General features: G+C 41.1%; 1 protein-coding gene across 2 annotated transcripts in view; it reads left to right on the top strand.

Annotated features, from left to right (window-relative positions):
- The window catches only part of PDZRN3 (PDZ domain containing ring finger 3), a 126,113-nt gene extending 100,236 nt beyond the window's left edge, over window positions 1–25,877 (top strand). For both annotated transcript variants that reach the window (XM_079317343.1, XM_079317344.1), the window contains 7 exons: window positions 9,302–9,546; window positions 12,741–12,828; window positions 19,739–19,837; window positions 20,392–20,454; window positions 21,303–21,404; window positions 22,459–22,575; window positions 23,463–25,877. In XM_079317343.1, the coding sequence (XP_079173469.1) occupies window positions 9,302–9,546; window positions 12,741–12,828; window positions 19,739–19,837; window positions 20,392–20,454; window positions 21,303–21,404; window positions 22,459–22,575; window positions 23,463–24,998 (2,250 nt within the window). In that variant the 3' untranslated portion in view covers window positions 24,999–25,877. The remainder of the gene's footprint in view (window positions 1–9,301; window positions 9,547–12,740; window positions 12,829–19,738; window positions 19,838–20,391; window positions 20,455–21,302; window positions 21,405–22,458; window positions 22,576–23,462) is intronic.
- The last annotated feature ends 472 nt before the right edge of the window (window positions 25,878–26,349 follow it).

Genomic DNA, 26,349 nt, shown 5'->3' with positions numbered 1-26,349 from the left:
TCAAAGTAGGCATGTGTTTACTTAAACAAGATGTTAATTCCAAGGGCTTTGTTCTAGACAGGGTTTTCTACTGCAGAATTAGTTCAGCTGGAGAAAAACTCTGCTTGACAGACTGGAGACTCATAATCTTCAGAAAACTGCCCTTTAATGATTGTGGCGCCTGTCTGTGGCTCACAAGTCCCCTTTCCTAATTAGACATTTACCAGAAACTGGCAATTGAAATTTTCCTCTTCACTTGATGATGAATAATGCAATGCCTCTGTTAGGATTTCTCTGGCAGATATTCTTTATTGGAAAGTTAGAGGAGTATTTTGGCCATTAAAGGGACATAAACAAGAGCTGATATGAAATAAACAAATGCCTAATGGTCACCTGTGATATAAATACACAATTTGACCTACTTTGCACAAGAAATATCTCACTGCTGCATAATCTTCCTAAAATCTGCAGTGCCTTTCATCTTTACAGTGGGCAGATAAAATGCTTGGCCATAGCATGGATTTATTAGGATTTTTTTTTAAATGATGAATGATTGAAGGGATGAGTTTTGTGCTGCTTTACACTTACACATCTGTTTAATGCTGTGAAGCAGGTGGCAAGATGTCACAAGGGAGAAGGCACCAGGGACAATCACTCTGAGCTTTACTGTCACATGTCAGACATGGGCTGGGAAAAAAGGAAACATATGGAGCAATGAAAAAGTGCAGATTCAGTAAATGTGTCTTGTTGTGTTCATTAATAATGGAACAAGAGGTCAGGCTTCATTTTTACTGGGACAGGACAACTCTCCAGTTACATGAACACTGGGATTGGTCCCTGCAGAGATTTGGTGGGTAAAGGGGACCAGATCCAAGTGGCCCCCTGGAACTTGGTCACAAGTCAGGGATGTGACAGGAGAGGAGCAGAATAAATAATATCAAATATACATAAACATTGCATATTACAAAACTCACTAATTTAAGCAGTGACAATTGAAGAGAACCTTGCTATTAATGTGGAATATCTTTATGGTACCATCCAAAACACAAGTGGTCAGAATCAGGGCACTGTTTTCTTCCTTGTGTCCATACAGGGATAATCCTGGGTAGGGACACTGAGGTGATGGGACATGCTGTCCTCTGGCATAGGAGCTGGGCACTAATATATCAAAATTATAAACAAAAGTGTAACAAGAGGGTTTTTTGCATCTTCAAACCAATACTCTGTGCATTCCTGCAAAGTGAAAACTGAACATCATTTTAGAGAAAGCAATCATTCAGGTGTTGGAAGATCACAGCTGATAAGAATTTTTAAGTTTGTCCCAGGTGCTTCAGAGTTCAGCAGAAGCTCTTGTGTCTGACCTGGTGCACCTGTGTGGCCAAAAGCAAGGAAAATGAAGGTGTTTTTATCCATGTGTCACTGTGAGAGATGGAGGGAGCTGTGCTGGGGCTCCTGCCCTTCTCAGAGTCATTTTCTGCAGCCACTTCAGCCCTGCCTGAGGGAGACCCAAGGTGAGAAAGCTCCTGAAGCAGCAACCCTGACTGAGAATCCCACTGGGATCTGTCCCTGGGTTCCCAAGAACAGCACTGGGTTCCCTCCCATCTTCAGCACAGGTGATGATCAGAGCTGTCCAAAATTGCTCTTTCCCTGTCCTGCATCACCCAGGCATTTGGAAGCAGGGAGGGAGTGGGAAGATGGACTTAAAAGCTGCAAGCAATCAGGATGGTGGCAATTAGAATGATCTTAAGCAGTGCCTTGGAGATGGGATCAGTTGTGCTGTGCCCTCCTGTGACCTCGGGCAGATCTCTCTCTCGTTCTGTGTTCCATCTTGGTGTCTGTCTGAGATTCCTTTTGTCTGTTTGCCTGGAGCAGGTCTCCAGAGGCAGCCCTGGCTTTTGCTGTGCTTGCATAGTCTGATATGCTGCTGAAATGATATTTGGAGTGCAGGTCTGTGCACCAGAAAGTTTGTACTGCTCTGATTTTAATTGAGGTATGGTGTTAAATACTGTCTTACCAAACTGTGAGTGCTGGAAGGCCAAAGCAGGGGAGAGCTCCCTCCAAATCTTTGACCATTCCATTTTTCTGTTGGAGAAATGTGCTGCTCTACAGGGACCTTTGATCTGATTCAGTACAAGAATTGTTTTTTATGCTACTCAAATTCAGCTTGAATCCACACAACATTGTACCCTCAACTGAAAAGGTTTTAATTTTTTCATGCTCTTCACTCTGTGTGTTATTTTAGACACAAATATAGAGAACACAGCTTTTCAAAAGTGTCATTCATAAAAATCTGTAACTTGCTGTACTGGATGAACACATAGACATCCCAAGGTTTTGCCCCTTGGGAAAAATGTGGGAAGGGCAGGAGCATTTCCCAAGGAGCAACACTGGAGGTGCAGTGCTAGAGGTGGACAAAGGAGAGGATGTGAGAAAACGAGTAATTACACTTGCTGAATCCCAGTCATTAGTAATTCATGGTTATTTATGGCCCATTTGTACCTCACTCTGAGGTCCCATTGATTGGCCCCCTCTGGGTCAAGCTGCAGAAATGGCAGAGAGGCATTAAAAGGGGAGGCCTGTAAACTTCTGGCTGTGTTCTAGATGGACCTGGGTTGTTAAACCATTAAAAGATACACAGAAGATCGCTTAAAAAACAAGAAAAAGCATTTCTGCCCTGATACAGTAATTTAAAATGATTAATGCATATTTAAGAAAAAAAAAGCTCCAAGTAAACTTTGCTTCTAGTGAAAGTCCAAGAGTTTCAGAAGCCCCAGCACTGCTGTGTTTTCATTGAAGCAAATGATAAAATTCCCTGTGGTTTTATTTTTAGTGGTGATCCACAGGAGCAGAGCCTGAGAACCAACCAAGAGCATCTTAGTATGCTGCAGACAGTCCTGGCACTGCCTTGGAAATACGTAAATGTGCTAATTACCAGCCAAATAAAAATTCCTTTTCTTTCCAGGGTCTTTCTCCCAAGATTTTCCATTTGCAAGTTAACGGTTTGGAGAACAAATGTATTCTGTGCTCTTAAGGAAAAGAATTTTTCCTTGGTCTGAACTGTTTTGTCATGGATGGCTCACAAGGCAGAAGGGAAATGCACACACATGGAAACAGTCTATTACTAAACAATATAATTCTGGGCTTTTCAAAAAGAGGGAGACTGTACATATGAGGGAAATAAAAGAGGGATTAGATGGAGCTGCAAGAAGAATTAACCTGTATTTTGAACCTTTTTTTCTCCAATTCCTGAGGAAAAGGGGGGTTATAAAATAGGCTTTTTGCTGCTCTTGCTTCTATAAAAATCTTTAAAGTTGTGCTGCTTTTTCTTAGTATGCAGACTCCTTAAGAACTTGCTAAAGAAGTGAATCAGACCATAAAGAGCATTTTAAATGGAGCACAGACGTCTGTAGTCTAACAGAACTAGCATTTTTATAGTGCACTTCCCAAGGATTTGCATGAATTTCTACAAAGAAAAGCTGCTTACTCATTCTTAGGCAAAAAAAAAAAAAAAAAAAGTTTTTTTTTCTCTGTGACATTTATGAGGCATAGAAGAGCCAACAAGCTGTACAATGCATCCAAATGTTTATCATTCATGGCATTAAACCCACAGAAATCAGTCCACATTAATGGAAAATAATAATTTTCTTTCACTGAAACCTGTTTGGTTTCTGCTTTGTGCTCCCAACATCCAGAAAACAACGTTACACACTATGGCTGCAAAAATAAAACACAAAATAATTATACCTAAAGTGTTCTGCACAGGGATTTGTGGCTCTCTCAACCTTTCAGTGCCTACTTCCAGCAGTGCCTAGAGTCACTTCATCTGTATATCCCAGCTGATTTTTGCTCATGCCTGAGTGCTGAACTCCTCCATCCCCTGAGCATCCTCCCCACTTTCTCTCCTGCCAGCCCTTTCCTGTCACAGCCCTGTCCCAGTGTCCCCTCCCTGTGTGTGGCTGCAAGTGGGAAACTGGGAATCAGCTCCAGGAACATCCTGATGTTGGGAACCCAGGTGTGTTAATTCTGTTCTCATAGAAAAAGAGAAACCCCCACTGCTGGGGTTTCCATGAACACTGTGTCAGAAGGAAAAGAAAATCAGAATTGGTGTCAACCAGAAGGAAATTTTGATGTTCCTGAAAGCTTCTAATTTATGTCTGCCATTAAGAAGTGACAATTAATTAGGCTTCTCTTCCCACCTAGAGAAATAAAGCACCTAAATCACTTACCTTGCTCAATAATTAAACAGCAGCTATTGATAAAGTGACATTTATGTAATAGCACAACCCTGTTCTATCCCACCTCATACCTCAAACCAAAATAAGAATGTGTTTTCTAGTAACAGAGAACAATTCTGTCATCCAAGCCCTGGCTGCAAATTCCTGTTGCCTTGCACAGGAGGTCCAGCCTTGTCCTCACAGTGGGGAGGCTGGAAAGCTCCAACCTCTGGACCCTCTGCCAATTCTGACCTCAGGAAATTAGCATCTAAACAGTGGCACTTGGCTCAGGAATCACTGGAGGATCCCAAACCTCTCACTAGAATAATTGTTAAAGTAAAAGCACATATATAAATATAAAAACGTGAGAAAATCTGTCTTTGCAAAAGGTATTTCATTGTGACATATCTGGAATTAACAGGAGAAGGAGGTTTCAACAGGAGGGATGCCAAATGCCTTGCACAGCTCCAGCAGAGAGGAGCTGTTCTATGTCCAATCCCCTGCACACTCACAGCACTGGGAAATGTATGGAAAGCCATTTCCTAGTGAGGTAGAGCAAATTCTTCACAAGCCTAAAGAGAAAGGAGGGGTTTTCCTGTTTTGTTTTTTTTTTCCTTTTCTCCTTGTTGAGAACATCACTGATCACAAATCATCACTGCTTTATTTGTTTTTTCTATTTAATAGAGAGATTTGAAAACAGACTCAGGAAAGCACTTGGCTCTTACCAGCCCTACACCCCCCAAGATCCTTCTGCCTGTTTTACCCTTTTATCTCCAAGATAGCACTCAAACATTTCCAGCCTTTTTCTTGGCTCTTAGGAGTCAGATCTCAAGCTATACCCACATATTTTCTGCCTTCACTCCTCCTAAGCTGTCATGGGATGTTCCTCAACAATTCCACCTGATTTTTAGGGTTCCACAGTGAAGTTCTGCTGCTTCCATTTGGGGCCAGATAAAGCATAATATATTTTTTTCATTCTTCTTTTCATTAATTCCTGTTTATTTTTCTGACCATTTACTTCCTGGGCATAGGAATTAATGAGCTCCACGATCAAAATGAGAGTTTAAGTCATCATTTCCTTCTGTTTGTTTGCTGGGATCCCATTTGGATTTGTGCCATGGCTTCCCCTGTTCTGCCTTCAGGCATCATCTCTCTTTTTCTCAATTACAAATCCATCACTTCTACCTTAATTGACCATGGCAGAATTTCCTTTCCATTCTCTCAGTCTGGCCATGGTGGCACACTCAGCTTCACAACTTCTTGATTTGCTGTTCATGTCCTCTCTCAGCTAGAGCCTGAGCTGAGGGATTGCAAAAGCAAAACACCCCTTGACTCCAGTGAGCATCAAGTCAAGCTCAAGACTATTTTATTTTCATTCCAAGTATTAAAACTGCCAGGAGACACAGACCTCCCAGACAGGATTATACCATCTTTATCTATAGATTTCTTGCTGCCTCTGTAGATTTCTTGGTCCTCTCCAGCCTACTTTAGTGCAGAAGAACATACAATACATACCAGGAAATAAAATACTGTAATTGCTGTTCTATTCCATAATCATTCTATAGCTTCTATTAAAAAATTAATTAAAATTCAAGCATCCCTTCCTTATTTACTGTCTGGTCCTAATACAGAGTATTTATATCCCTTATGCAGTGGCTAAACTCACTATCTGGCTGCACCACAATTTTCATCCAAGTCCATTCAGCTCAGTTTAACTCCAGTCTCTGCACTTTATCTGCATCTTTCTCCATATTCAGTATATTTCCAATGCTAAGAAGGTCCAAAAGCTAAGCTTTTCACCCTTTCAGACAAGTTAATTTATCCATCTTTTGTGCCATGAAGGATCCCATTGTCTCTGTCACATGGTGTGTTCCTCAGAAATTATGTATATTTGTCGTTTTTGGCAGTTTTCTGAAGCTTTCATGTGCATGGATTTTTATTTTTTTTCTGTGTTATTTTCAGATCTAACTGTTTATAAGGGAAAAAATTGCTGAGCACAATTCAGTAGCATTAGGAATAAAGTGTAGGAATATAAAGCCCCTTTTTCTTACAGCAAAGCTGTGCAGATGTATTTATTTAAGTTATATATTATGTATTTATTGGCTTTTGAGCACTGGAAAAAATTATTTGTCAATTGTAGCAAATTTTCCAGATAGAAACTAAGCATATTAGTATCACCTATTTGCTAGACTCAGGATTAGCCACAAGTACAGACTCTACACAGACACCAGAAATCAGGCCATTGAGATCACACCAGTATATTTCTCCTCTGCATCATTTTTGTGCTACTGAAAATAAAATACCAATACCTGCTATTTTTTCTAGATTAAAAAGCAGTTTATCTCTGTTATGCATAAACAGACTTGGGAATTACTGCTTTTTATTATCCAAATATTTAGCACTGCCATTCCTCATTTCCCTTTTGTGGAAAATGATAATATTGGTGTGCTGAGATGGGAAATGATGATAAAAAAATGTAATTACAAACTATTCAGTATTTACCACATATCACGGCACTTACTGCAGGTTTTTTAGGAGCCAGATTCAGGAATGGCATTCCCTGCTGTAAAGCACTTTGAAGCATGTTTTTGCATTTCATCCTTTGCTGGGGCAGTTCTGTCTCAGATCAGCATCCACCAGTGGCCAAGGCTGCTGAGCAGAGCAGGAACCTGCAGAGCTGAAAGGATTCCACTCAGCTGGGGCTGAGGAATCAGCCTCTTGTAAGGGACCCCCAGACTGTCCCCAGAGCCATTCACCATGGGCACAGCCACTGTTCAGGGGATTGTTTGCCTGCCATGGTGTGGGTGCTGCCACAGTTCATACAAAAATCAACTTTATCAGCCCAGCCATATCTTTGAAATGGTTAAGAAACCCCTAATAACAGCAATACAGTGACTTATGCCTTGATTTCACTGCAATCATTGCCATCTTATCAAACCCATGTTTACACACATCAAATGCAGTGCTGCCTGTAGAGTTACCAATTTACCAACTGAAAGCTGAATGCCACAAAGTCACAAACCTTTTCTACACAAGGTCCCTCTGCAGCAGGTGAGGGTTTAGATTCAAATTTAGCTGGCTCATCACCCCAGTTTTAAAATCTGGTCCCTTGTCCTTCTTCCTGGCTGTGCAGAACCTTTTTTTTTTTTTTTTTTTTTTTTTTTTTTTTTTTTTTTTTTTTTTTTTTTTTTTCATGGCATTACCAGCTTGCAGACAACATAGTCAGGAAACTACATGGAAATAATTCCTGTAGTAAGAATTTATGACACAGTCCAGCCACTACTGCCTGTTCCCTGCGTGACATCAACCTGTCCTTGAAGTTATGATTATTTATGTAACAATTGCATAGGAGAGCACAAAGAGGATGCCAGCCCATGGATTTGCAGAAATAAAAGTGTCCTAAGGAACCTAAATTAAAATGCAGGCCTGTACTAAACTGTCTGTAATCCAGGTTCATTGCAGCATTTGGGAATGAGCTGGAAATCTCATTTTCTCAGCCTTTGCAGGATTTTACCAGGTTTTACTATAAAGATGGAGAAAGGATCTTCATAAATAGATTCCTGCTCAAGAGTTATTCTGAGCACATTTCTGAAAAATGTTATACACAGCAATTTAGATTCTTCTATTTTGATTGCTTGTTGGGTTTAGTCGTACCAAAAAAAAAAAAAAAATTAGGATGCACACAGTAAAATGTGCAACGTTTAATTTGTAGCAAATAATAAAACTCAAACCATAATCAGCATTTCCTTTTTCCAGAGAAAACATTACACTGAACCTAATTTTACAGCTGTACAAACTGTTTTAAAGTAATCTGCTCAATTGGGCGAGTTAATGATATTTAATTTGACCAGGCCAAACTTTACATGCTGTGCATTACTGGGGAGTGCAGTGCAAGTGTTTGTGTGATGAAAATGTCAGGCTAACACCTTCCCCTCTCACAAAAATCCAGGTGTCATCACCTCTCCAAGGCAAACCCAAGATGACAGCAGGAAAAAGTGTTAGTTGCACAAGGTAATTCAGCAGAAATTTAGCCTTTTCAATCTGTTCTGCACTCAAGTTAACCCTCTTTATATCAGTCAGCTTTTTGCCTTGGGCAATATGTTAATAATGGGCTAAATTCAGTTATTGTGCTGAGTAATGTTCTCATCCAGGTGCTCCCCTTACTTTAATGTGAATAAAGTGTGCACTTAGTGCAGTGTGTGAATTCTCAGTCTCCCAGTTCCATGGCCTTGTGTGTCCTGTGTTATTTCTATCCACTTCTCTAAAACTGAGTTTTTTATTGCAGTGACTGAGTACTACCATCATGTTTCATCTGAAAAATTGTTTATCAGACACAAACACATAGTTTTGTAGTTTTGGTTTTGTTCAGCAGAAAGGTGAAGAGTCTAAAAAGCAAACCAAAACTAGAAAAACTACAGGAGGATCAATAAAGTGTTGTGTTTGAACAAGGGCTGAGGGATTTCTGATCTGCAAGAAAAAAAAAGGGTGCTAGTTTGTGCATCACCTCAAAGAGCAAGCCCAGTAAAATCTATCAAAATAAAAGGCAGAGCAGAGGATTTGTGAAGTTACTGCAGAGAAAAGGGAAAATGAGAGATGCACAAGATTGCAGGGATCATTCCTGGCACTGGCTGCTCACCTTGGTGATGTCTGAAGAGGCTGACCTGGGGCAGAGGCTGGACAGAGTTAAAGGAATAAAGCAGGGATTTATTAAAAGCCCTTCAAAGGATTCCCCTTGGGCAGTGCAAGAGCCTGGCCATGGCTACACCCAGGATGGACGCTGAGGCAGGAGTTTCACACTTTTATCAGTTTTGCTCCATTTCCCCATTGGGGTTCATTGTCCCATCCCAGCTCCAGGCTCTGCAGTCCCACCCTCCCAGATTCTCTCCTCAATTCTCTGTTTGCACTTTTTGGGGCTGGAGCTGCAGTGTGTCCTTGGTTCTGGGGCTGGGGAAGGATTGTTGTGTGACTGAGCTGGGAGGAGAACTTGTGACACTTTCTATGGAGTGCAGAGTCACCAATGCAGTGCAGAATCTGGAAATATGAAAGCTGAAGCTGAAGGCATCACTGGCTGTCTGTGAGTCCCTGACAGCTGCTGCTTCCTCCTGCAGGTCAATGGGAAGGATTTATCCAAAGCCACGCACGAGCAGGCGGTGGAGGCGTTCAGGACAGCCAAGGAGCCCATCGTGGTGCAGGTGCTGAGGAGAGCCCCTCACCCCAAGGCTTTCCCCAGTGGCCAGGAGCCGCAGCTGGTGGATGTGGGCACCCAGACCGACATCACCTTCCAGCACATCCTGGCCCTGAGCAAGATGGGCTCGCCCGGCCCCGTGCTCCAGCCCTACCTGCTGCCTGAAGAGTAAGCAAAGCTTTGTCAGCCTCAGGAAAAAGTCACCACTTTTATTTATTATTTCATTTTATTTTATTTTATTTTATTTTATTTTATTTTATTTTATTTCATTTTATTTTATTTTATTTTATAATATTTTATTTATTTTTATGTAGTATTTATTTAGTATTTATTTTGTAATTTTATTTATTTATTTATTATTTATCTGCTATTATTTAGTATAAAGTTATATAAATAATATAAATATAATTACTTGAGATATATATCAATTATATGTATCAATTATATATATCAATTATATATAATTATATATTATATACTGCATATATGTATATCGTATATATTATATATGTATTATATATTATATAATGTATCTATCTGTTATATATGATACATATAATATGTCATATATATTATATATGTATTATATATTATATATCCATTATATATATAATATATATTATTGTAGATATATGTAGATTATCGATATATTATATCTATATATCCATTACATATTATATATAATATATATTATATCTACTATATATTATCTAATTTATCTATTATATATTATATATATATCTATTACATTATATATAATGATATCTATAATTATTTATAATTATATATACCATATTTTTCTATAGTATATGTAATTAAATACATATTTAATGTTATATAATTATTTAATAGATATAGTATAATATTATTTTATGTGTTTTTATTTATTTATTTATCTTGTGTTTTATTTTTGCTAGGGTTGGGATTAAATGTGTGGGATGGCATTTCTTGTTTGGGTTTAGATGTTTATTAATTTTTATTTATATTATAGTTCTGTAAACTGTGAGTTTCACAAGCTAAAAAGCTAAAAATTGAGACTTTACAAGGTCTTTTAAGAGTCAACTATTTAATTAAGAAAAGCTACTTAGATTATTTTTATTTTTAACTTAATAACTAAGCACTTGTGCTTTGCAGTGTGGACTTTTTTATCTAATTACACAAAATTACCCAAAACCTTGCTGAAGAAGGTGAAGAAGAAAGACAAATTTCTGCCTTAAAACTCTTACCTTGCTTCATATGCATCACTATATTCCAAAACATTAAAACTTAAGTTTTCCACTATGTGATATTACACTTCTATTCAAACTACGCATTTGTGATTCTAATTTTATTATTTAATTTTGGAAGCCTTTTCCTCTGCCTCAGTTCAAAAGCAGTGTTTTCTTGAGGGTTCATTAGCACAGAAAGTCTAAAATTCTCATTTTCCAGTGTTCCATCACTGTGTTAGGAGTTCACAGCCTCACCTCACTTGCTGCTGAACGTGTCCTCCCAGAAGCAGCCAGGATTCCTCCACCACTGAGCCATAACTCACAGTATTTTCATTTTTCCTACACATTAGCAAGACATTACTCACATGAGTAATGCCACTGAGTCACGACACGGCCTCACAAAGCTCATTTTTTTTTTGCTGGCATTTGATGGATAAAGTTATTGCATTTTGTAATTCCTCTCGCTGACTCTTTGGGTTGCTTATGTTTTAACTTTATTTTTTATGGCTGCCATAAATTGTGTAATGCTAAGAGCTGCTCCATTCTGTTCCAGTGTATTAATTACTTTATTATAACCCTGCAGCGCTGTTACTCGAATAAGTTATTTTCTGGGACTAAAATGACTTACCAGTGTTGTCATGGATGTTTTACAATCAAATTTTAATTATTGTTAATGGTAATTTGATGCTTTTGTACTTACAAATACAAATGACAATTATCTCCTGGCTCACACCCCCCCGCCCTCCCAGGCTTTTGGAGAGCAGAACAGCTCCCCAGGGAGCCCCTGCAGATTTTCTGTCATCCTGGGGATGGGGAGATGGGCATGGGAGGGATGGATTCTGACCCTCTCACTTGCTCTGTGTGGCTGATCTGCTCCAGCCACAGCAATTCTTGGTTTTGAGGTGAGAGGCAGCACTGGTGTGCAGCCACGTTCCTGATGCACCTCTCCAGACATCCCTGCTGGGAAACAGGGTTTGGCTGCAAGCAGCATCAACTCTGAGCAGCACCTTTCCCTCTGTGTGTCTGCTCCTCTCGTGACTCTCTCTGCTGGGACTTGAAGGGTGGGTGTTCCAGCAGGGCCACCTATTCCCAGCCCATTGAAAACTCAAGCACAGCAGCAGGATTTAATGGAAATACTTGATAAAAGGCTGGAGCTTTGAGCTTGCAGGGAGCAAACAGCAGGACTTGGAGCCTGTGGAGAGGATGTGATCATTCCTGGGGGATCAACACTTCACCTCCCAACCTCATCTGCAGTGGGGGCTTTCAGTACCTCTGATTTGCCAACTGCAAAACCAGTTGCACTTAGAAAATGGCAAAGATTAATTCCTGATGAATCATTTAGGAAATGTGAGGGTGGTGAGGCTCTGAGGTTGCCCAGAGCACCTGTGGCTGCCCCACCCCTGCAAGTGTCCAAGGCCAGGTTGGAGCAACCTGGTCCAGTGGAAGGTGGAGATTTCCCTTGAGGTGCCTTCCACCCCAAACTGTTCCATGAGTTTATCATTCTGTGATTCAGGTTGCAACATGCCTCCATTATCCCAATTTAGCCCTACCAACTTCCTGTTGCTCCTGAATCACTGAGCAGATCCAGCTGTGCATCACCAGTGCCCTTGCTGTGAGCTGCAGATGTTGGTGTTCCCCCTCAGACCTTCTCACACTCAGCCTGTCACCCAGCACCTGAAATCAGTCATTTTTTCCTGGTGTTTCCTCTCCCTTCTCCCAATTCCATTCAGATTTATCTCACCTGCCTCTCACAACTTGACTACCCAAGCCAATTAGCAGATGCTGTTACATAAATAGCCTCAGACATGGATCTAGTTAACAGAGAATTAAAGGGAGTTTACTTTCACTGCAGATAAAACAACCCAGCACAGAAAACAGTGATCACAAGAGCATTACACTGCTTCCACCTTCCAAAGCAAAGGCACTGGAAGTGTGGGAGAGCTAAAACACTAAAAGGCAGCAGGCTGTCCTCCTACAATACATGGAATTTTCAGTTAAAACATTTACTGGGGTAAGTGGTGTAGCTTATAGAATTAACCACATGCAGCTCCTCACTGTGGGGGTTAGTCCATCATCTCCCTACAAGCTTGGAATGCATTAACAAGTTCCACTAAAGTCCTGAGTCCTGTCCTAAAAAATACCTTTTTTTTCCAGCCATCCATCCGTGCATGAATACTATGACCCAAATGACTACATGGGAGGAATTCATCAAGAAATGGACCGGGATGAGTTGGAATTAGAGGTATTTAATCTGAGTAACTATTTCATTTCCATATGCACCTCAAGGTCTCTTTATACAATATAAAGAGAAAAGACTTTTCAAAGTAGATACTTGTGATAACACTGTTCACTAGTTCTGATACCTTTATTACTCCACTGAACTGTGAGCCAGGAGCTGCTGATCTTCAGCTAACAAATTAACATAAATAATGAAGTCATTGATTCCTTTAATTAAATTCTGTTTAAGTGTGCTGATTTAGGCTTTCTGAAAATCTGAAAGGCTTTGCTGAGTGGCAGGGCCTGTTCCATATAACCACAGTAAAAATGTGTGAGTTTCCCTTAAATATTTCCTGGCTGAGAAACAGATGTTCTTGATCATATAATTTTGAAGTATGTTAAATTTACAAGACAGGGCCAGGATAGATTTGCCACTATACTGAGCTGTTCCTCCCTTTTTCATTACTTAAGTGACATATGTATACATATGAAATTACAGATAATAAAAGTTCAACCAGTCATGAAGGTATGCAAGTCCTTTTCCCTGCCAAATCTTTAAAAATCACTTTTGGTTTCACTGCTTGTAAATCCCATCAAAAGTTCATCTTGAGTTTTCTCCTTCAGAATTTGAATAACCTGCTCCCAACCATTCAAGGTACAGCATTGACCCAGTGAAGTGTTTTTAGTTATTTGTAATAAATAGTAGCAAAGTATCCCAATAGTTCTAGCAAGGTCTGACCCAGCAATGTCTGACCCAGCTGATCCATCCAAGATTATCAGTAAGAGAATATTTTTTACCCTTAGCTGTCTTGCACTTCTGATTTCTTAGATCCTGGTCCTGCTAACATCAATTTGTCAAAGCAAGCAGGGCTGACCTGCCTGAAGCTGTGCTGAAATCAGTGCAGATTTATCAACAGCTTCAGTGGGAGCAGAGTTCAGTCATTCTATGAGCACCAGGTTGTTTCCTTCTATAAAAGTGTTTGCAGGATCAAGGACTAAAACCCCATAAAAAGTTTGCAAGCTGTTCTCAAATTCTGCAGATCTGGTAGCAATTCATCTCTGTATACAAACGTAAATCAAAGGCAGGATAAAATCAAAGTGCCAGTAAAACAAATGCTACTTAGTGGACCTCAAGGCCTTACTTTTCAAACAAGGGCCTTTTTTTTTTTCTCTTTAATAAAAACAAATACCATCTAGATTTCAGTCTCAAAGGAAAATGTAGAACAAACCAGCATTTTTTACCAGTATCTTTCCAAAATCTACTTTTTAGGAAATCTAATATTGTGGATAAATTGTAATGCATCCATTAGAAGGTCAACCAGTTGAGCTGGTTGAGTTTAAACACACGTACTCCAGTAGCCAAACCTTAATATGCCTTAAACCACAACATTAATAATTTTGACATTGATATAGTACTTGCTGGCAAAAGGTGATCAGCTCAGTAACACAGGCAGATGAACATTAGGAAAGTCTCTGTAGCCTAATAGTATTTCTTAAAAACCACTAAAGATTCCTGTTCAAATTGTAAAGACTATGATCAATGGTAAGGTCAAAGTGCTAACAGGGACTCAACTGGCTGGTTGCTTTTTTGTTTGCCTTTTGATAGATATGTTTTAAAAGACCACAAAGGCACTGTTTCATTGACTGCAGCAGGAATGTTGAAAGTAAGAAAGCCATCAAGTCAGCCTTCTGGGTTTCTGTGTCTATAAAATGTGCTTTGAATTTAAATCAGAAGCTCCTCATCTAAACTTTTATGGTCTATAACTGACTGGTTAGTGATTTGTAACAAGCAAACAAGACAAAAAAGGTGAAACAGCCAAGTTTGCAACAAGCCTCCAATGTAAATATCCATAGGAAGGAATTTATGCTGGCAGTATTGCTGAGGTGCCAAAATTGTATTCTTGGTTTTATCTCAACATTTGTCTTAAAATTGATGACTCAGAGGTAACTGCCATATATTCTCTGCTACAAAAATAAATAAATACCATTTCTTTTCTTTTGAAGTTTCCATGCCACAAGTAAAGAGGAACTAAATCGCCAGCTCCTATTTTATTATAAATTAAAAGTGCATTCATTCTTCACGGAGGCCCAGCTAGAAGTCATTTCTGGCTCATAAAGGAAGAATAATGTCACTCCAGGATTCCCCAGCAGTGTTATGCATTAATATGTTTATTCAAACAAGTCTGTCCAGCTGTCAGACACAGCCCAAGCCAGAGCTCTCTCAGTGGAACTTTCTCACATTACAAAGGAGAACATTCTACATCAAAAAGGGGCCTGTTCCCTCCCATTTGACTTTCTGTCTTCACCCTTCCCAATATGCAACTTGTATGTAGGTCTTTCTTTCCAAGAAAAGAACTGAACTCAACTGAATGGTTAGTTGAGAGTCAGTGAAGCTTGGAAATGAAAATTACATGAAATGTTTGCTACTGCTGAGAAATTTCCCTCTGATGCTCTCACTCAGCCTTGGACAGAAATGAAGCATTCTTGCCAAAAGGCTGAAGGAGGACACCAAATTCGTTCAAAGGGTTTTTTGCCCACCCAGTGCACAGCTCCCAGTATGGAACCACAACAGCTGATCTGCAAAAGATGAACATACTGAGCACAAAAAAAGTGCTTCAAGATCTGAAATCAATACTCCAGTGCTTTTAGGAAGCCATGACTAAAAGCTGAGTACCAGGGTTTCAAGCTCTCCCCTTTGCTGTACTTTGCTGCTTCAGTTGAAACTTTTCTTTCACTTCTCCAGTAATGTTTGCAAGGGAGGCAAGAGGCCACTCTGAATTGGGGTGGGAAAGCTCCATCACAGGCACTCTGCAATTTTTATTCCATCCTGGTTTGCAAAGCCTTTCAAAGCATCTTTTATGTGAATATATTTCTTCCCCATGAAAACTCCAGCTCTGCAGGGAGTTGCAGTGATCAGGAGCTTCTCAAGGCGTTGCTGTGTCTCAAATACAAAGAGCTGCACCCGAGCAGGGCTGCTGCAGGCAGTGATTGAATATGGAAAGGTTTAAAAAGCTTCACAGCTGTACTTTCTGACACAAATATTTGTGTGTTCTTTGTTTGGAGCAAACGCAGAGGTGGTGAAATGGTTCATCTGGCTCTCTGGGGGTTTCAGCACCCAGTGCTGTGTGAGAAAGGGCTGAATTATGGAGCTGTGCCCATCTGCTTGGCACACAGCCTGGGCATCCTCCAGCTTATCTCACTGAGGCATCCCAAACCCCTTTCCAACAGGGTGAGAAACACTTTTCTTCAGCCTTCCCCTGCACCACTGGGGACTAAAACTGGTCCAGCCTCTGGTCTGACAGAGAATTCCCATCACAGAGCTGGGCTGCCACAGAAACCTTGCCTAGAGCAGAGAATTTTGGAAAGAAATTCTGGTTGATAGCATTTTCTCTTTTGAAAAGGGAAGGGGTGGGATTTTTTTTTCCATTTACCTATGTTGAAAAGCACAGTTGAAAGCACTTTGATATGAAAATACAAATGTAAAGATGACTTTCTTAGATTCAAGAAAGCATGAACAAGATTTTTCCTCCTACTGTAGTTGCCAAAAAGTAGCAAGAGGGCCTGATGCAGTATCAAAGGAATCATAGTCCTTTATATTTATTTCCCTGACATTATTTTCTGTGTGAAATTTATTAATGGAAGAGCAAAAAAAGGGGATGCTGCTGGTCAGGTGTGGCAGAGGTCAGCAGAGAAAAAAACCCAGCCCACCTTACAGAGAGAGGGAGAAGGACAGAGCACTTGTCATGCAAGCTGTGGATGAGGCTTTCTGAGTGACTGAACTATTTTTACTCATGGCTGTCATTTCAGATCTCTACTGCTCATTTCTGTCTTGTTAGAGAAAGGACTCTGATTTTTATAAATTTGCTGGCAGGCCATAATTCTAAATCAGCAGTACAATAATTCAATAATCCTCTGCAAATGAAGGATCTTCTGAGCTTATAGAGGTTAATTTACTATTATCACTTGCTCCTAATTCATTATGATGAGTAGTTGCAGGTATAATGTCACAGGGCATGTTCATTTCTTCTTGTCTTGCTGCAAATGCCAGATGGATTTCAGCAACCAGCTCTGTGAGCCCTCCTTGGCTCTGCATTTGATCAGCAGCCAATAATCTTTCAGACACTTCTCTTGCACAGACTATTCTGAAAGAGCATCCAAATCCTCCTTTGAGCATCCCTCAAAATGTCACTTTTACCTGATCTGAAGGAGCAGATTTGAATTATCTGGGAGTGTAAAAATTCTCATGGATGGAATTTTCACATTTGTGGTATTAACCCAGCCCCAAGATTCCCACACTCTGTGGATGCAGAGCAGGTGTGGGATCACCTGGGTGTCCCTTGCAGGAATGCAGCCCTGAGACAGGACTGTCAAAAATGGCAAATCCTGTAGCATTGCAAACACAGGGATTTACACCTTTAAAGTTCTCCATATTAATTTTCCTCTGTTTAATTAATTCCTGGTACAATTACTCAAGCTGCCATCATACCTGAACTTGCAGGTGCCAGTTTTCCATTTTCCCCTTTCATGTATCTCTGCATTACACAGACTTGCCTCTGAATATGAAAAATAACCTTTGCTTTGAAGACTCTGGTGTTGATTCTTCAACTCCAACTGGAATTGCACACTTTTATCTCTCAAATATTTCAAACCTTTATGATTATATTAAAACTTTACTGACACAAAGGCCCTTAGAAAGCAGCTGTTCCTATGTTTAAGTTCATAAAATTATCATATTTGGGTAGCATCAAATCCACTTTCTCTCTTCCTACCAAGGACTAGAGGGATTGTACCCAAGAGTAAGTCTGTCAACTAATTACTCATAAAAATTCAGGTTCTAAACACCTGCTCTATAAATTTTTTTTCTGCTCTAGCATTTTTTGCTGCTTTATTTCTGAGTGTGTTTTTAAACAACTGATAGCTCTTTTCCTTTCAAAACATGTATTATTTAATTTATCAAATCATTTATTACCTTCCAGTGTATCACAGGTGACAACTCAGATGGTACAATTTAAATATAAACCCATACTTTATTTTTAATTATGATACCCTCTATAGTTATACACTTGGAAAAACACCTATTGTTAGTCAAAACATGTGGCAAATAAGAATGGAAATAACAGCTTACTCCCTCTTTTCCATCCAGTTTCAGGAGTTTGTAGTTTCAGAGGATCTGTTTAAGCAATGGCCAAAATCACCATATATTTGTTTGGTTTTGTGGGGCTTTTTAACTTTTTTTTTTTTTCCACTACCAGTGTGGCAATTAGTAGAATGAGCCACAACACAAATTTCTTGCCATGTTTACAAATCAACAAAGTATAGAAAAGCATTCCTGAAAATAATGAAACTTTCTTTTGTTGAAATATGCAGGGAATATGGAAATTGTTCTGGGCCTGAATTAGGCTCAATCCACAAATTCCCACCTCACCCCCAGTTCACTCCAAGGGTAAATCCAGGATCAACTGAGATCAGACCTGAATCCACTTTGTCTCATCTTTCATCTGAAGAATCTCCATCTCCTCTCTAGAAAGCTCCAAAGCTTTAGAAATCTGAAGAAAACCCTGCTATTAAACATTGTGCTCAAACCTTTAAGTAACAAAAGAGGGGGGGAAAAAAGCACAGCAGTTCACCATGGATACTATTGATTGAAACCACTTAAATACCAGCTGAAATGTCACTGACATTTACAGCTACGCTTCTTTAGGGGAGAAAAAAAAAGAAATTACACATGTTGACAAGTAAATAACATGAGATTGCTGATCTTGGCAGCTGTCAGCTAGACACACCAATAAATTATTCATATCAGCTTGTTTTATTGTCTTGCCCCTTCCAAATGGCACAGGAACAGAGATGTCAGAAAGGAGCTGGGTTATCAGGACTTTTCCTCTGCAGTGGCAGGACCAAGCACAAATACAGGGACACTCCTGTGTCCCTTTGCCTGGTGCCACTTTTCCCTTTGCAGCAGAGCCCAAATCCTGCCTGGCCTGAGGAGGAGCAGGACCTTGCCCTCCCTCACCTGAGGAAGTAAAAAAAACAACTCCAGGTGCTTTCACACCTCTGTCTGTGCAGCAAAATCCTCCCTCCCCATGGCAGCATCCTCAGGACCAGCACAGCAGCCAGAATAAGTTGATTAAACACCTTAAACCCAAGGGAAAAAGCAGGACTGAAAGATGCCACAGGGACATCCCACAGCCTGGGGGTATCTCCATGGGTTTTACAGCCCTCCCCAACAACCACTGTCACACAGCAGCAGCAAACACAGAAAAGAAAAGAAAAAAAACCCTCAGGAATTCCTTGTGGAACAAAAAAGCACAGAGGAGGAGCATACATTTTTAAGATGGGTTAAATGTCTCTGAGATTAACAAGACCACCACGACCTGCTGAAACCAAACACTTGCAAGATACTGAAATGCTTATTATGTTTCTATTATCAATACCAATACTGAATGCTTTGCTGACAATATATTGATCTTCAGTCACACTTTTTGAGAAATTTATTAGATGACTTCATGAAAATTATACAATTTAAAGTGATAGAGTATTATGGCTTTTTCTGAAAAGTCAGAGAATTACCCTGTTTATTAGGAAATATGTATCAGCTGTGACAAATATTGAAATCATACTTTATAAGTATTTTAGCCTTTGAAGTCTTACCACTACATGAAATATAGGTAATTTTTCTTCCTTAAGATCAATAAAAGGTCTATTTTCAAAATGACTTCCTATTGATTGAAGGGTCAAAAATGTCCCAGGTATTGATTGTCTGCATATAATCACGTTTTGCTCAGTAAGTTAACCTCCTCTACAAGTGAAATGAAAAGACATCCACTATATCACTTAAGCAAAATATTTTCATTGCATTTGAAAAATTGCTTCCATCAGTCACCGGTGTCTCACTGACAATGTATTTTCCTTTTCTTTTTTTTTTTAAACCTCAGGAAGTGGATTTACACAGAGTGAACAGCCAGGACAAGCTTGGCCTCACTGTGTGTTACAGAACAGATGATGAAGATGACATGGGTATTTATGTGAGTGAGGTAAGATTGAGCTGCTTTCCATAAGATACCATTTGTCTTCTCAGCTGCATTGTTGGACAGTTAAGACATTCACCCTCTGTTTGTACCATGTTGGATAAACAGCCAAAATGCAGTAATTGGAAGAAATCTAATTATTTTCCTTTTCTCCAAACTGAATGCAGTCCTGCTCCCACTGAAGTCAAATTTCATTATATTAACAATGTTCTATTTCAGATGGTGCCTTCAGAGTATTTTCATATATTCCCCCTTTAATTTTTATTCTTGATTATTCCTGAAACAATATAAATTATAAAAAAAAAAAAACCACACTTTTATTTGCAAACATCTGGGGCCCATTTGTCTCTCTTTGTCCCTTTCCATGAAAAAAAGCAGCATTTTATACAGTGACATTTTTTCACCGAGCAGAGCCATTTCAAATTAATTGCACCAGTTTGGGGAAAGAAACTCATAATTAAATCTAAAACCTTCCATTAAAGGCAGCACTCAGGAAATAAGGGATGGTAAATAGTGAGCTCCCAAGCCTGCAGAGCACTCAGAGTTTTCTCATTTTGCAGATTGATCCCAACAGCATCGCTGCAAAGGACGGGCGGCTGCGGGAAGGGGATCGCATTATCCAGGTACCTGAAGTGCCCCAAAGTGTCCTAAACCCCAAATTCCACTCCCTGTCCTGGTAACAAGGCTCTGCAGGTGCCATGCAGGGGGATGGAACAGCATCACATGTCCAAGGCAGTGCACTTGCCCAGCATTTCTCTGCACAGGGCTGGGGATGTGTCCACATGGATCTGCCCAGCCTCTCGGGGTGAGGGTGGTCCCTGGCAACACTTTTTAAGGTTCTTCTGATATTAGTGGTAAAAATAAAACAAGAGTGGTGTGATGCCCATGACTTAGCAACATAAAATACTTGAATAATAGGGAAAGTAAATGTGGGACAAGGCCCAAAAATCTGAACACACTATGCAAGGGGACAAGGTCTTTGTAGGAGTTGGGGGTCAAAGTCCAAGATGTTGGGAGGTCCAGGGTATAAATGCGGGGTAGGAGTTGAGGTTAGGGTCCAATGGGTATAGGGGAAAGTGGTGCAGAGGTGGGGTAAGGGAAGGCAGGGTCCAGTGGGGTAGGCTGGGTGGGACACTGCATCAGTTGAGGACCAATGGGGACACAAGGAATGGAGAAAATTCTAGGGATTGGTGATGCTCAGCTGGAAAATGAGGGTTGGGAATATGTATGAGGCATTAACATGAGCAACCCCATAACTGCTTGGAACTTTTTCTTTTGGGATTGCCACAATTCTAACAAATGCCTCCTAAAGCCTAGGATTGGGGTACAGGTTTTCTTTAGTAGTGGTTTCTTGACCTGGAGTACAGGTCAAGCTGACTCCCACACCAGCCAAGCTTTTCCATGCAGGTCAGCACAGCAGCATCCAGGTGTCCCTATGAAAACATTTCATGGTGCTCTTCTGTCTTTACAGATCAATGGCATTGAGGTGCAGAACAGAGAGGAAGCTGTGGCACTTCTCTCCAGTGAGGAGAGCAAGAATATCTCCTTACTTGTGGCAAGACCAGAAATTCAGGTACGGTAGCAACAAAAAGCCCTCACTTGAATCTTAATTAAAACAGCTGCTGTTTTGCAGAAAGCAGTTCTTTCAAAATGTTTAACCTAAATCTACCAGATCTACCTAAAACCATATTACATGCTCTGACTGCACATACATATATATGGTCTAAAATAATGGAATTCAGCAGTCATGGTACTTACATATCTATTTTATATTAAAATTCAATTTCTAGGACATCTGGTGATTTATATGTGCTGCAATGCTATTACAAACATCAGTGCAAGGTATTATGAATGGTTTTGAGCCACAGTTTTGAAGAACACGCTGAACTCTAATTCCTTTATCTATTGATTATTCATTCATTAAAACACCTATTATTTAGCCCTTCATACACCATCTCTTAAAGTACTTGAATACTGTCAAGAAGCCTCCTCAGCTGTAATAAAAGGTGGAAGCAGATCCCTTTGTAGAGCAGGGATTAGCACAACAAAGGTGTTGAACAAACAGCCGGGAGCACCATTGTTTGATCTGTCTGCTCCCAGTGCTGGGAGAGCAGCACCTGGAGACACGGGCCAGGATCTTCAGTGTCCTCTCAGCCTGGATATTTATCATCTTTCCCGTGGGGATAATTGGGAATGGGAGTAAAAATGTCCTGCAGACCCCAGCCAGATTGTGCTTCTGGAGTTTGATGTTGCTTCTCAAGAGGGGTGTTTGAGCTTTGGGCTCTGGAGTGTTTTTATACATCCTAATCAAGCTGTGCACAAACCAAAACTGCCCCAACTCTTACAAGTATTTCCATGGATCAAAAGAGTGAGTTTTTTCATATGTAGAGGGCTGCTGAAGATAAAACCCTGCTGTTGGAGAGGGAGGCAGCTGTGGGAGGGGTAGCACAGTCAATACCCACACTTAGCACAAGGACAGGCTCCTTCCCAAGACACGGCAGCACTGTCACAGGAAGGAATCTCCTGAGGTTTCCCAACCATTGTCCACAAAGGAAAGCTGTAATTTATGTCACTCTTCATTCTTTTGACAACGATTGGTTTGTTTTTTTCCCTCCCTTTTCACACAGCTGGATGAAGGATGGATGGATGATGACAGAAACGATTTTCTGGATGACTTGCACATGGACATGTTAGAGGAACAGCACCACCAGGCAATGCAATTTACTGCCAGCATGCTTCAGCAGGTACTGCCCTTCTGGTGTGCAGGGCTGTCAAACTTCCCACTGCACTCAATATTCAATATTGAGCTTGGCTGAATACACTTGGTGTCTCAAGTGACACTGAGATCAAGGCAAAAGGACTTCCTGTAAAATCAAGGTATTACATGGCTGTCCACAACTTCATCTCAGGGACCAAAATGTTTTGAAATAGTACCTTTTGTGCTTTGCCCCTTACAACACAATTCCTGGAAATCCCCTGTGACTGTGGTCACTGAGAGGAGTACTGGGTGAGTGTGGATAGAGCAGGCAGAAGCTGATTTACAGAATCACTTGATGTGCATGCACAGACTGGAAACCGCCTCCCAAAACCTGGAAACCCAAATGGATAACTCAGGCAAAAGACTGAAGTAAGATGTATGAGGGGAAAAAAGCAAAGAAAAACATTTTACATTACGAATTTTATGCAGGGCTACAGATAATGGGCTTATGTTCTCCATCTTATATTCTGCTATAATTAAAGCAGTTTCTCAATTTTTGCCTAGATTTTTTTTTCTAAAGTTTTCTATAACTCTGTATTCTCTGTGGCATCCCCATGTTGTAAGGGGACATTGTCTCACCTCGGCACTGCAGGAGAACTGGATGTCATTGTGCACCTAAGTGGGAGAGGAAACACTGGAAAATGTGACTTCTACCACTGTTGCTGCATAGGTGGAGCTCAGACCTCAGGTTCATCCACTGCAGGATGTGGGCTTGGTCAGATTTTATCTGGGTTCTTAATAATACTCTTTCCATATAAGATGCAGAAAGCGTAAAAAGTGATGGATTAGGAGAACCATTTAAAAATAAACACCCTGAAGTAATCCACGTGCATGCAATAATTTTTCTTTGTGTCCTGCTGTTTCTGTTGTTAGAAGAAGCACGAGGAGGATGGAGGCACCACGGACACGGCCACAATTTTGTCCAACCAGCACGAGAAGGACAGCGGCGTGGGGCGCACGGACGACAGCACCCGCAACGATGAGAGCTCCGAGCAGGAGAACAACGGGGACGATCACACCACCTCCTGCAACACTCTGGGCAGCCAGAAGAAGCTGACCTACAGCCACGACACCCTGGGGAGCGGGGACATGCAGCTCAGCAACGAGTCCTTCATCTCGGCTGACTGCACCGACGTCGACTTCCTCGGCATCCCCGTGGACGAGTGCGAGCGGTTCCGGGAGCTGCTGGAGCTGAAGTGCCAGGTGAAATCCGCCAACCCCTACAGCCTGTACTACCACAACAGCAGCCTGGAGATGAGCAAGAGCGACCAAGAGAGCGTCGACAGAGAGCTGGAGATGCTCAACGAGGAGCTGCGCAACATCGAGCTGGAGTGCCTGAACATCGTGCGAGCCCACAAAATGCAGCAGCTGAAGGAGCAGTACCGGGAGCCCTGGATGCTGCACAACAGCGGCTTCAGGAACTACAACACGAGCATCGACGCGCGCAGGCACGAGCTGTCGGACATCACCGAGCTGCCCGAGAAATCCGACAAGGACAGCTCCAGCGCCTACAACACGGGCGAGAGCTGCCGCAGCACCCCGCTCACGCTGGAGATGTCCCCCGACAATTCCCTGCGCAGAACTGCAGAGAGCCTGGGCTGCCCAGGCAGCGAGGGCGCGGCGGCGGGTAGCGCCTCCCAAAAGGGTTTGTTTGAGAGCCGCGAGTCCGCCGCTGGTAAATGCCACGCCGCCCCTAAAGATCCTGAGCTCGGCAAGCAGCTGGAGGGCAAGGAGAGAAAAGGCAGCGAGGGCAGCAAAAGCCCCACTCAGGGCCAGAAAGGCTCGGGCTCCTACGCGTCCCCGTACCAGCACTCGCCCTACAAACACGCGCACATCCCCGCCCACGCCCAGCACTACCAGAGCTACATGCAGCTGATCCAGCAGAAATCGGCCGTGGAGTACGCGCAGAGCCAGATGAGCCTGGTCAGCATGTGCAAGGACTTGGGCCAGAGCGAGCCCAGGATGGAGTGGAAGGTGAAGGTCAGGAGCGACGGGACGCGCTACATCACCAAGAGGCCGGTGAGGGACAGGCTGCTGAGGGAACGCGCCATCAAGATCAAGGAGGAGCGCAGCGGGATGACCACGGACGACGATGCCATCAGCGAGATGAAGATGGGCCGGTACTGGAGCAAGGAGGAGAGGAAGCAGCACTTGGTGAAAGCCAAGGAGCAGAGGAGGCGGCGGGAGTTCATGATGCAGAGCAGGTTGGAGTGCTTGAAGGAGCAGCAAGGCGCGGAGGAGAAGAAGGAGATGAACATCATTGAACTGAGCCACAAAAAAATGATGAAGAAGAGGAATAAAAAAATATTTGACAATTGGATGACAATCCAGGAACTGCTAACCCATGGAACAAAGTCACCGGACGGCACGCGGGTGTACAATTCCTTCCTGTCAGTGACTACTGTATAATGGATCCCCAGGGCTAAATTATGTACATAAAACACTACCAGTGGGGTAGGAATCAATGCCTCGTTCAATGTGGCAAGATTTTTGTATATAAGATACAGTCACCGAGTTTATGGTTCAAATACTGAACTCTACAGCTGTGGGTGCCAGGATCTCCATTCTGCTTGCCCATCTCCTTCAAAGGCAATATTAGCAGTGCTTTTTGGAATACTGATTGTACTTTTTTACTTGTTACCTTTTACATGAAGTGTTTAAATATCAGAAATGTATTAACCATACTTACACAGGTAATTTACTTAAACTATATTCATATTAAAAGGTACCCGTGCTTTTCTTAACATAAAAAAAAATGCAAGAAACCCACAAGAGCAACTGCACATACTTTTTTTCTTTTTTTTTTTTTTGGTGAAACCATATTTTGTGATATTATTTTGCTGTTGTTCACTTTTACACAGAGTGCTGTTTATCAATACTTAGCTCAAGGTTTAAAGTCAGAATTAGAATCATTCTCTTGTAATATCTAACATTTATCAAACAGCAGTTTTTAGAGTTATGCTCAACATTTAAACATTTTTCTCCTTAAGGTTTCTGAAGGAAGTGTAGAGGTTTCATCTGAAAAGCCTGAGGCAAAGTACACTATTATGCAGCTTTAAAGGATTTTAAAGCATGTTTGCAAATGTTGCAACCTATTGAAGAAACGTGCATGTACAGCTAATTTGTTTATATAAGACAGTTTGTGGAATTTGAAAAGCCCATGGTAGTAACTGTTTGCTTTATAGATTTGAATGTATTGAATTATAAAAGCAGTTTCATGAAATCATCATTAGCTACAAACGTTAACAAGTAAAATGAGTAAAATAAATTATTGTTTTATATTTCAAACTACTTTAAATTCTTTTTATTCCCTTCTGGTTTCACCACTTAGAATACAATTTTATGGAGTGCAGCTCCTGAGCTGCAGAAATGCCTGGACAGCCACTGGAGCCAAACCTAAGGGAAAAATTGGCCTCCTGACTTTGGGGAGGAATGTGGATGGAGGTTTTCTTGGGGGCAGAGGCAAGGGAGAAGCACAAGGAACATCAAGGGTAAAATCAAGCAATGCTTGTTTTCAGCTCACAAGGTATGTAAGGTGACTTGTGAGAAAGAAACAGAATTTCTACCCTCCTGCTTTGTTTTGTGGTGTATAAACCTCACTTACAGTCTTCAGTGGGGGTTTCCACTAAAACCAGACAATATATAAATTAAAGTGGTTTAAAACTAAAGCAAATAAATATACAAATTAAAGGACACAGTGAAAAAATAACAGAGGTGTCAACGAGGTATCACATTCCTTTTTATGTTTTCTATTTCTGAT

This window comes from Erithacus rubecula (genome assembly GCF_903797595.1).
Source record: "Erithacus rubecula genome assembly, chromosome: 13".
NCBI classification, from domain to species: domain Eukaryota; kingdom Metazoa; phylum Chordata; class Aves; order Passeriformes; family Muscicapidae; genus Erithacus; species Erithacus rubecula.
Note: the sequence above shows the minus strand (reverse complement) of the source record. Positions and strands in the feature narration are given on the sequence as shown.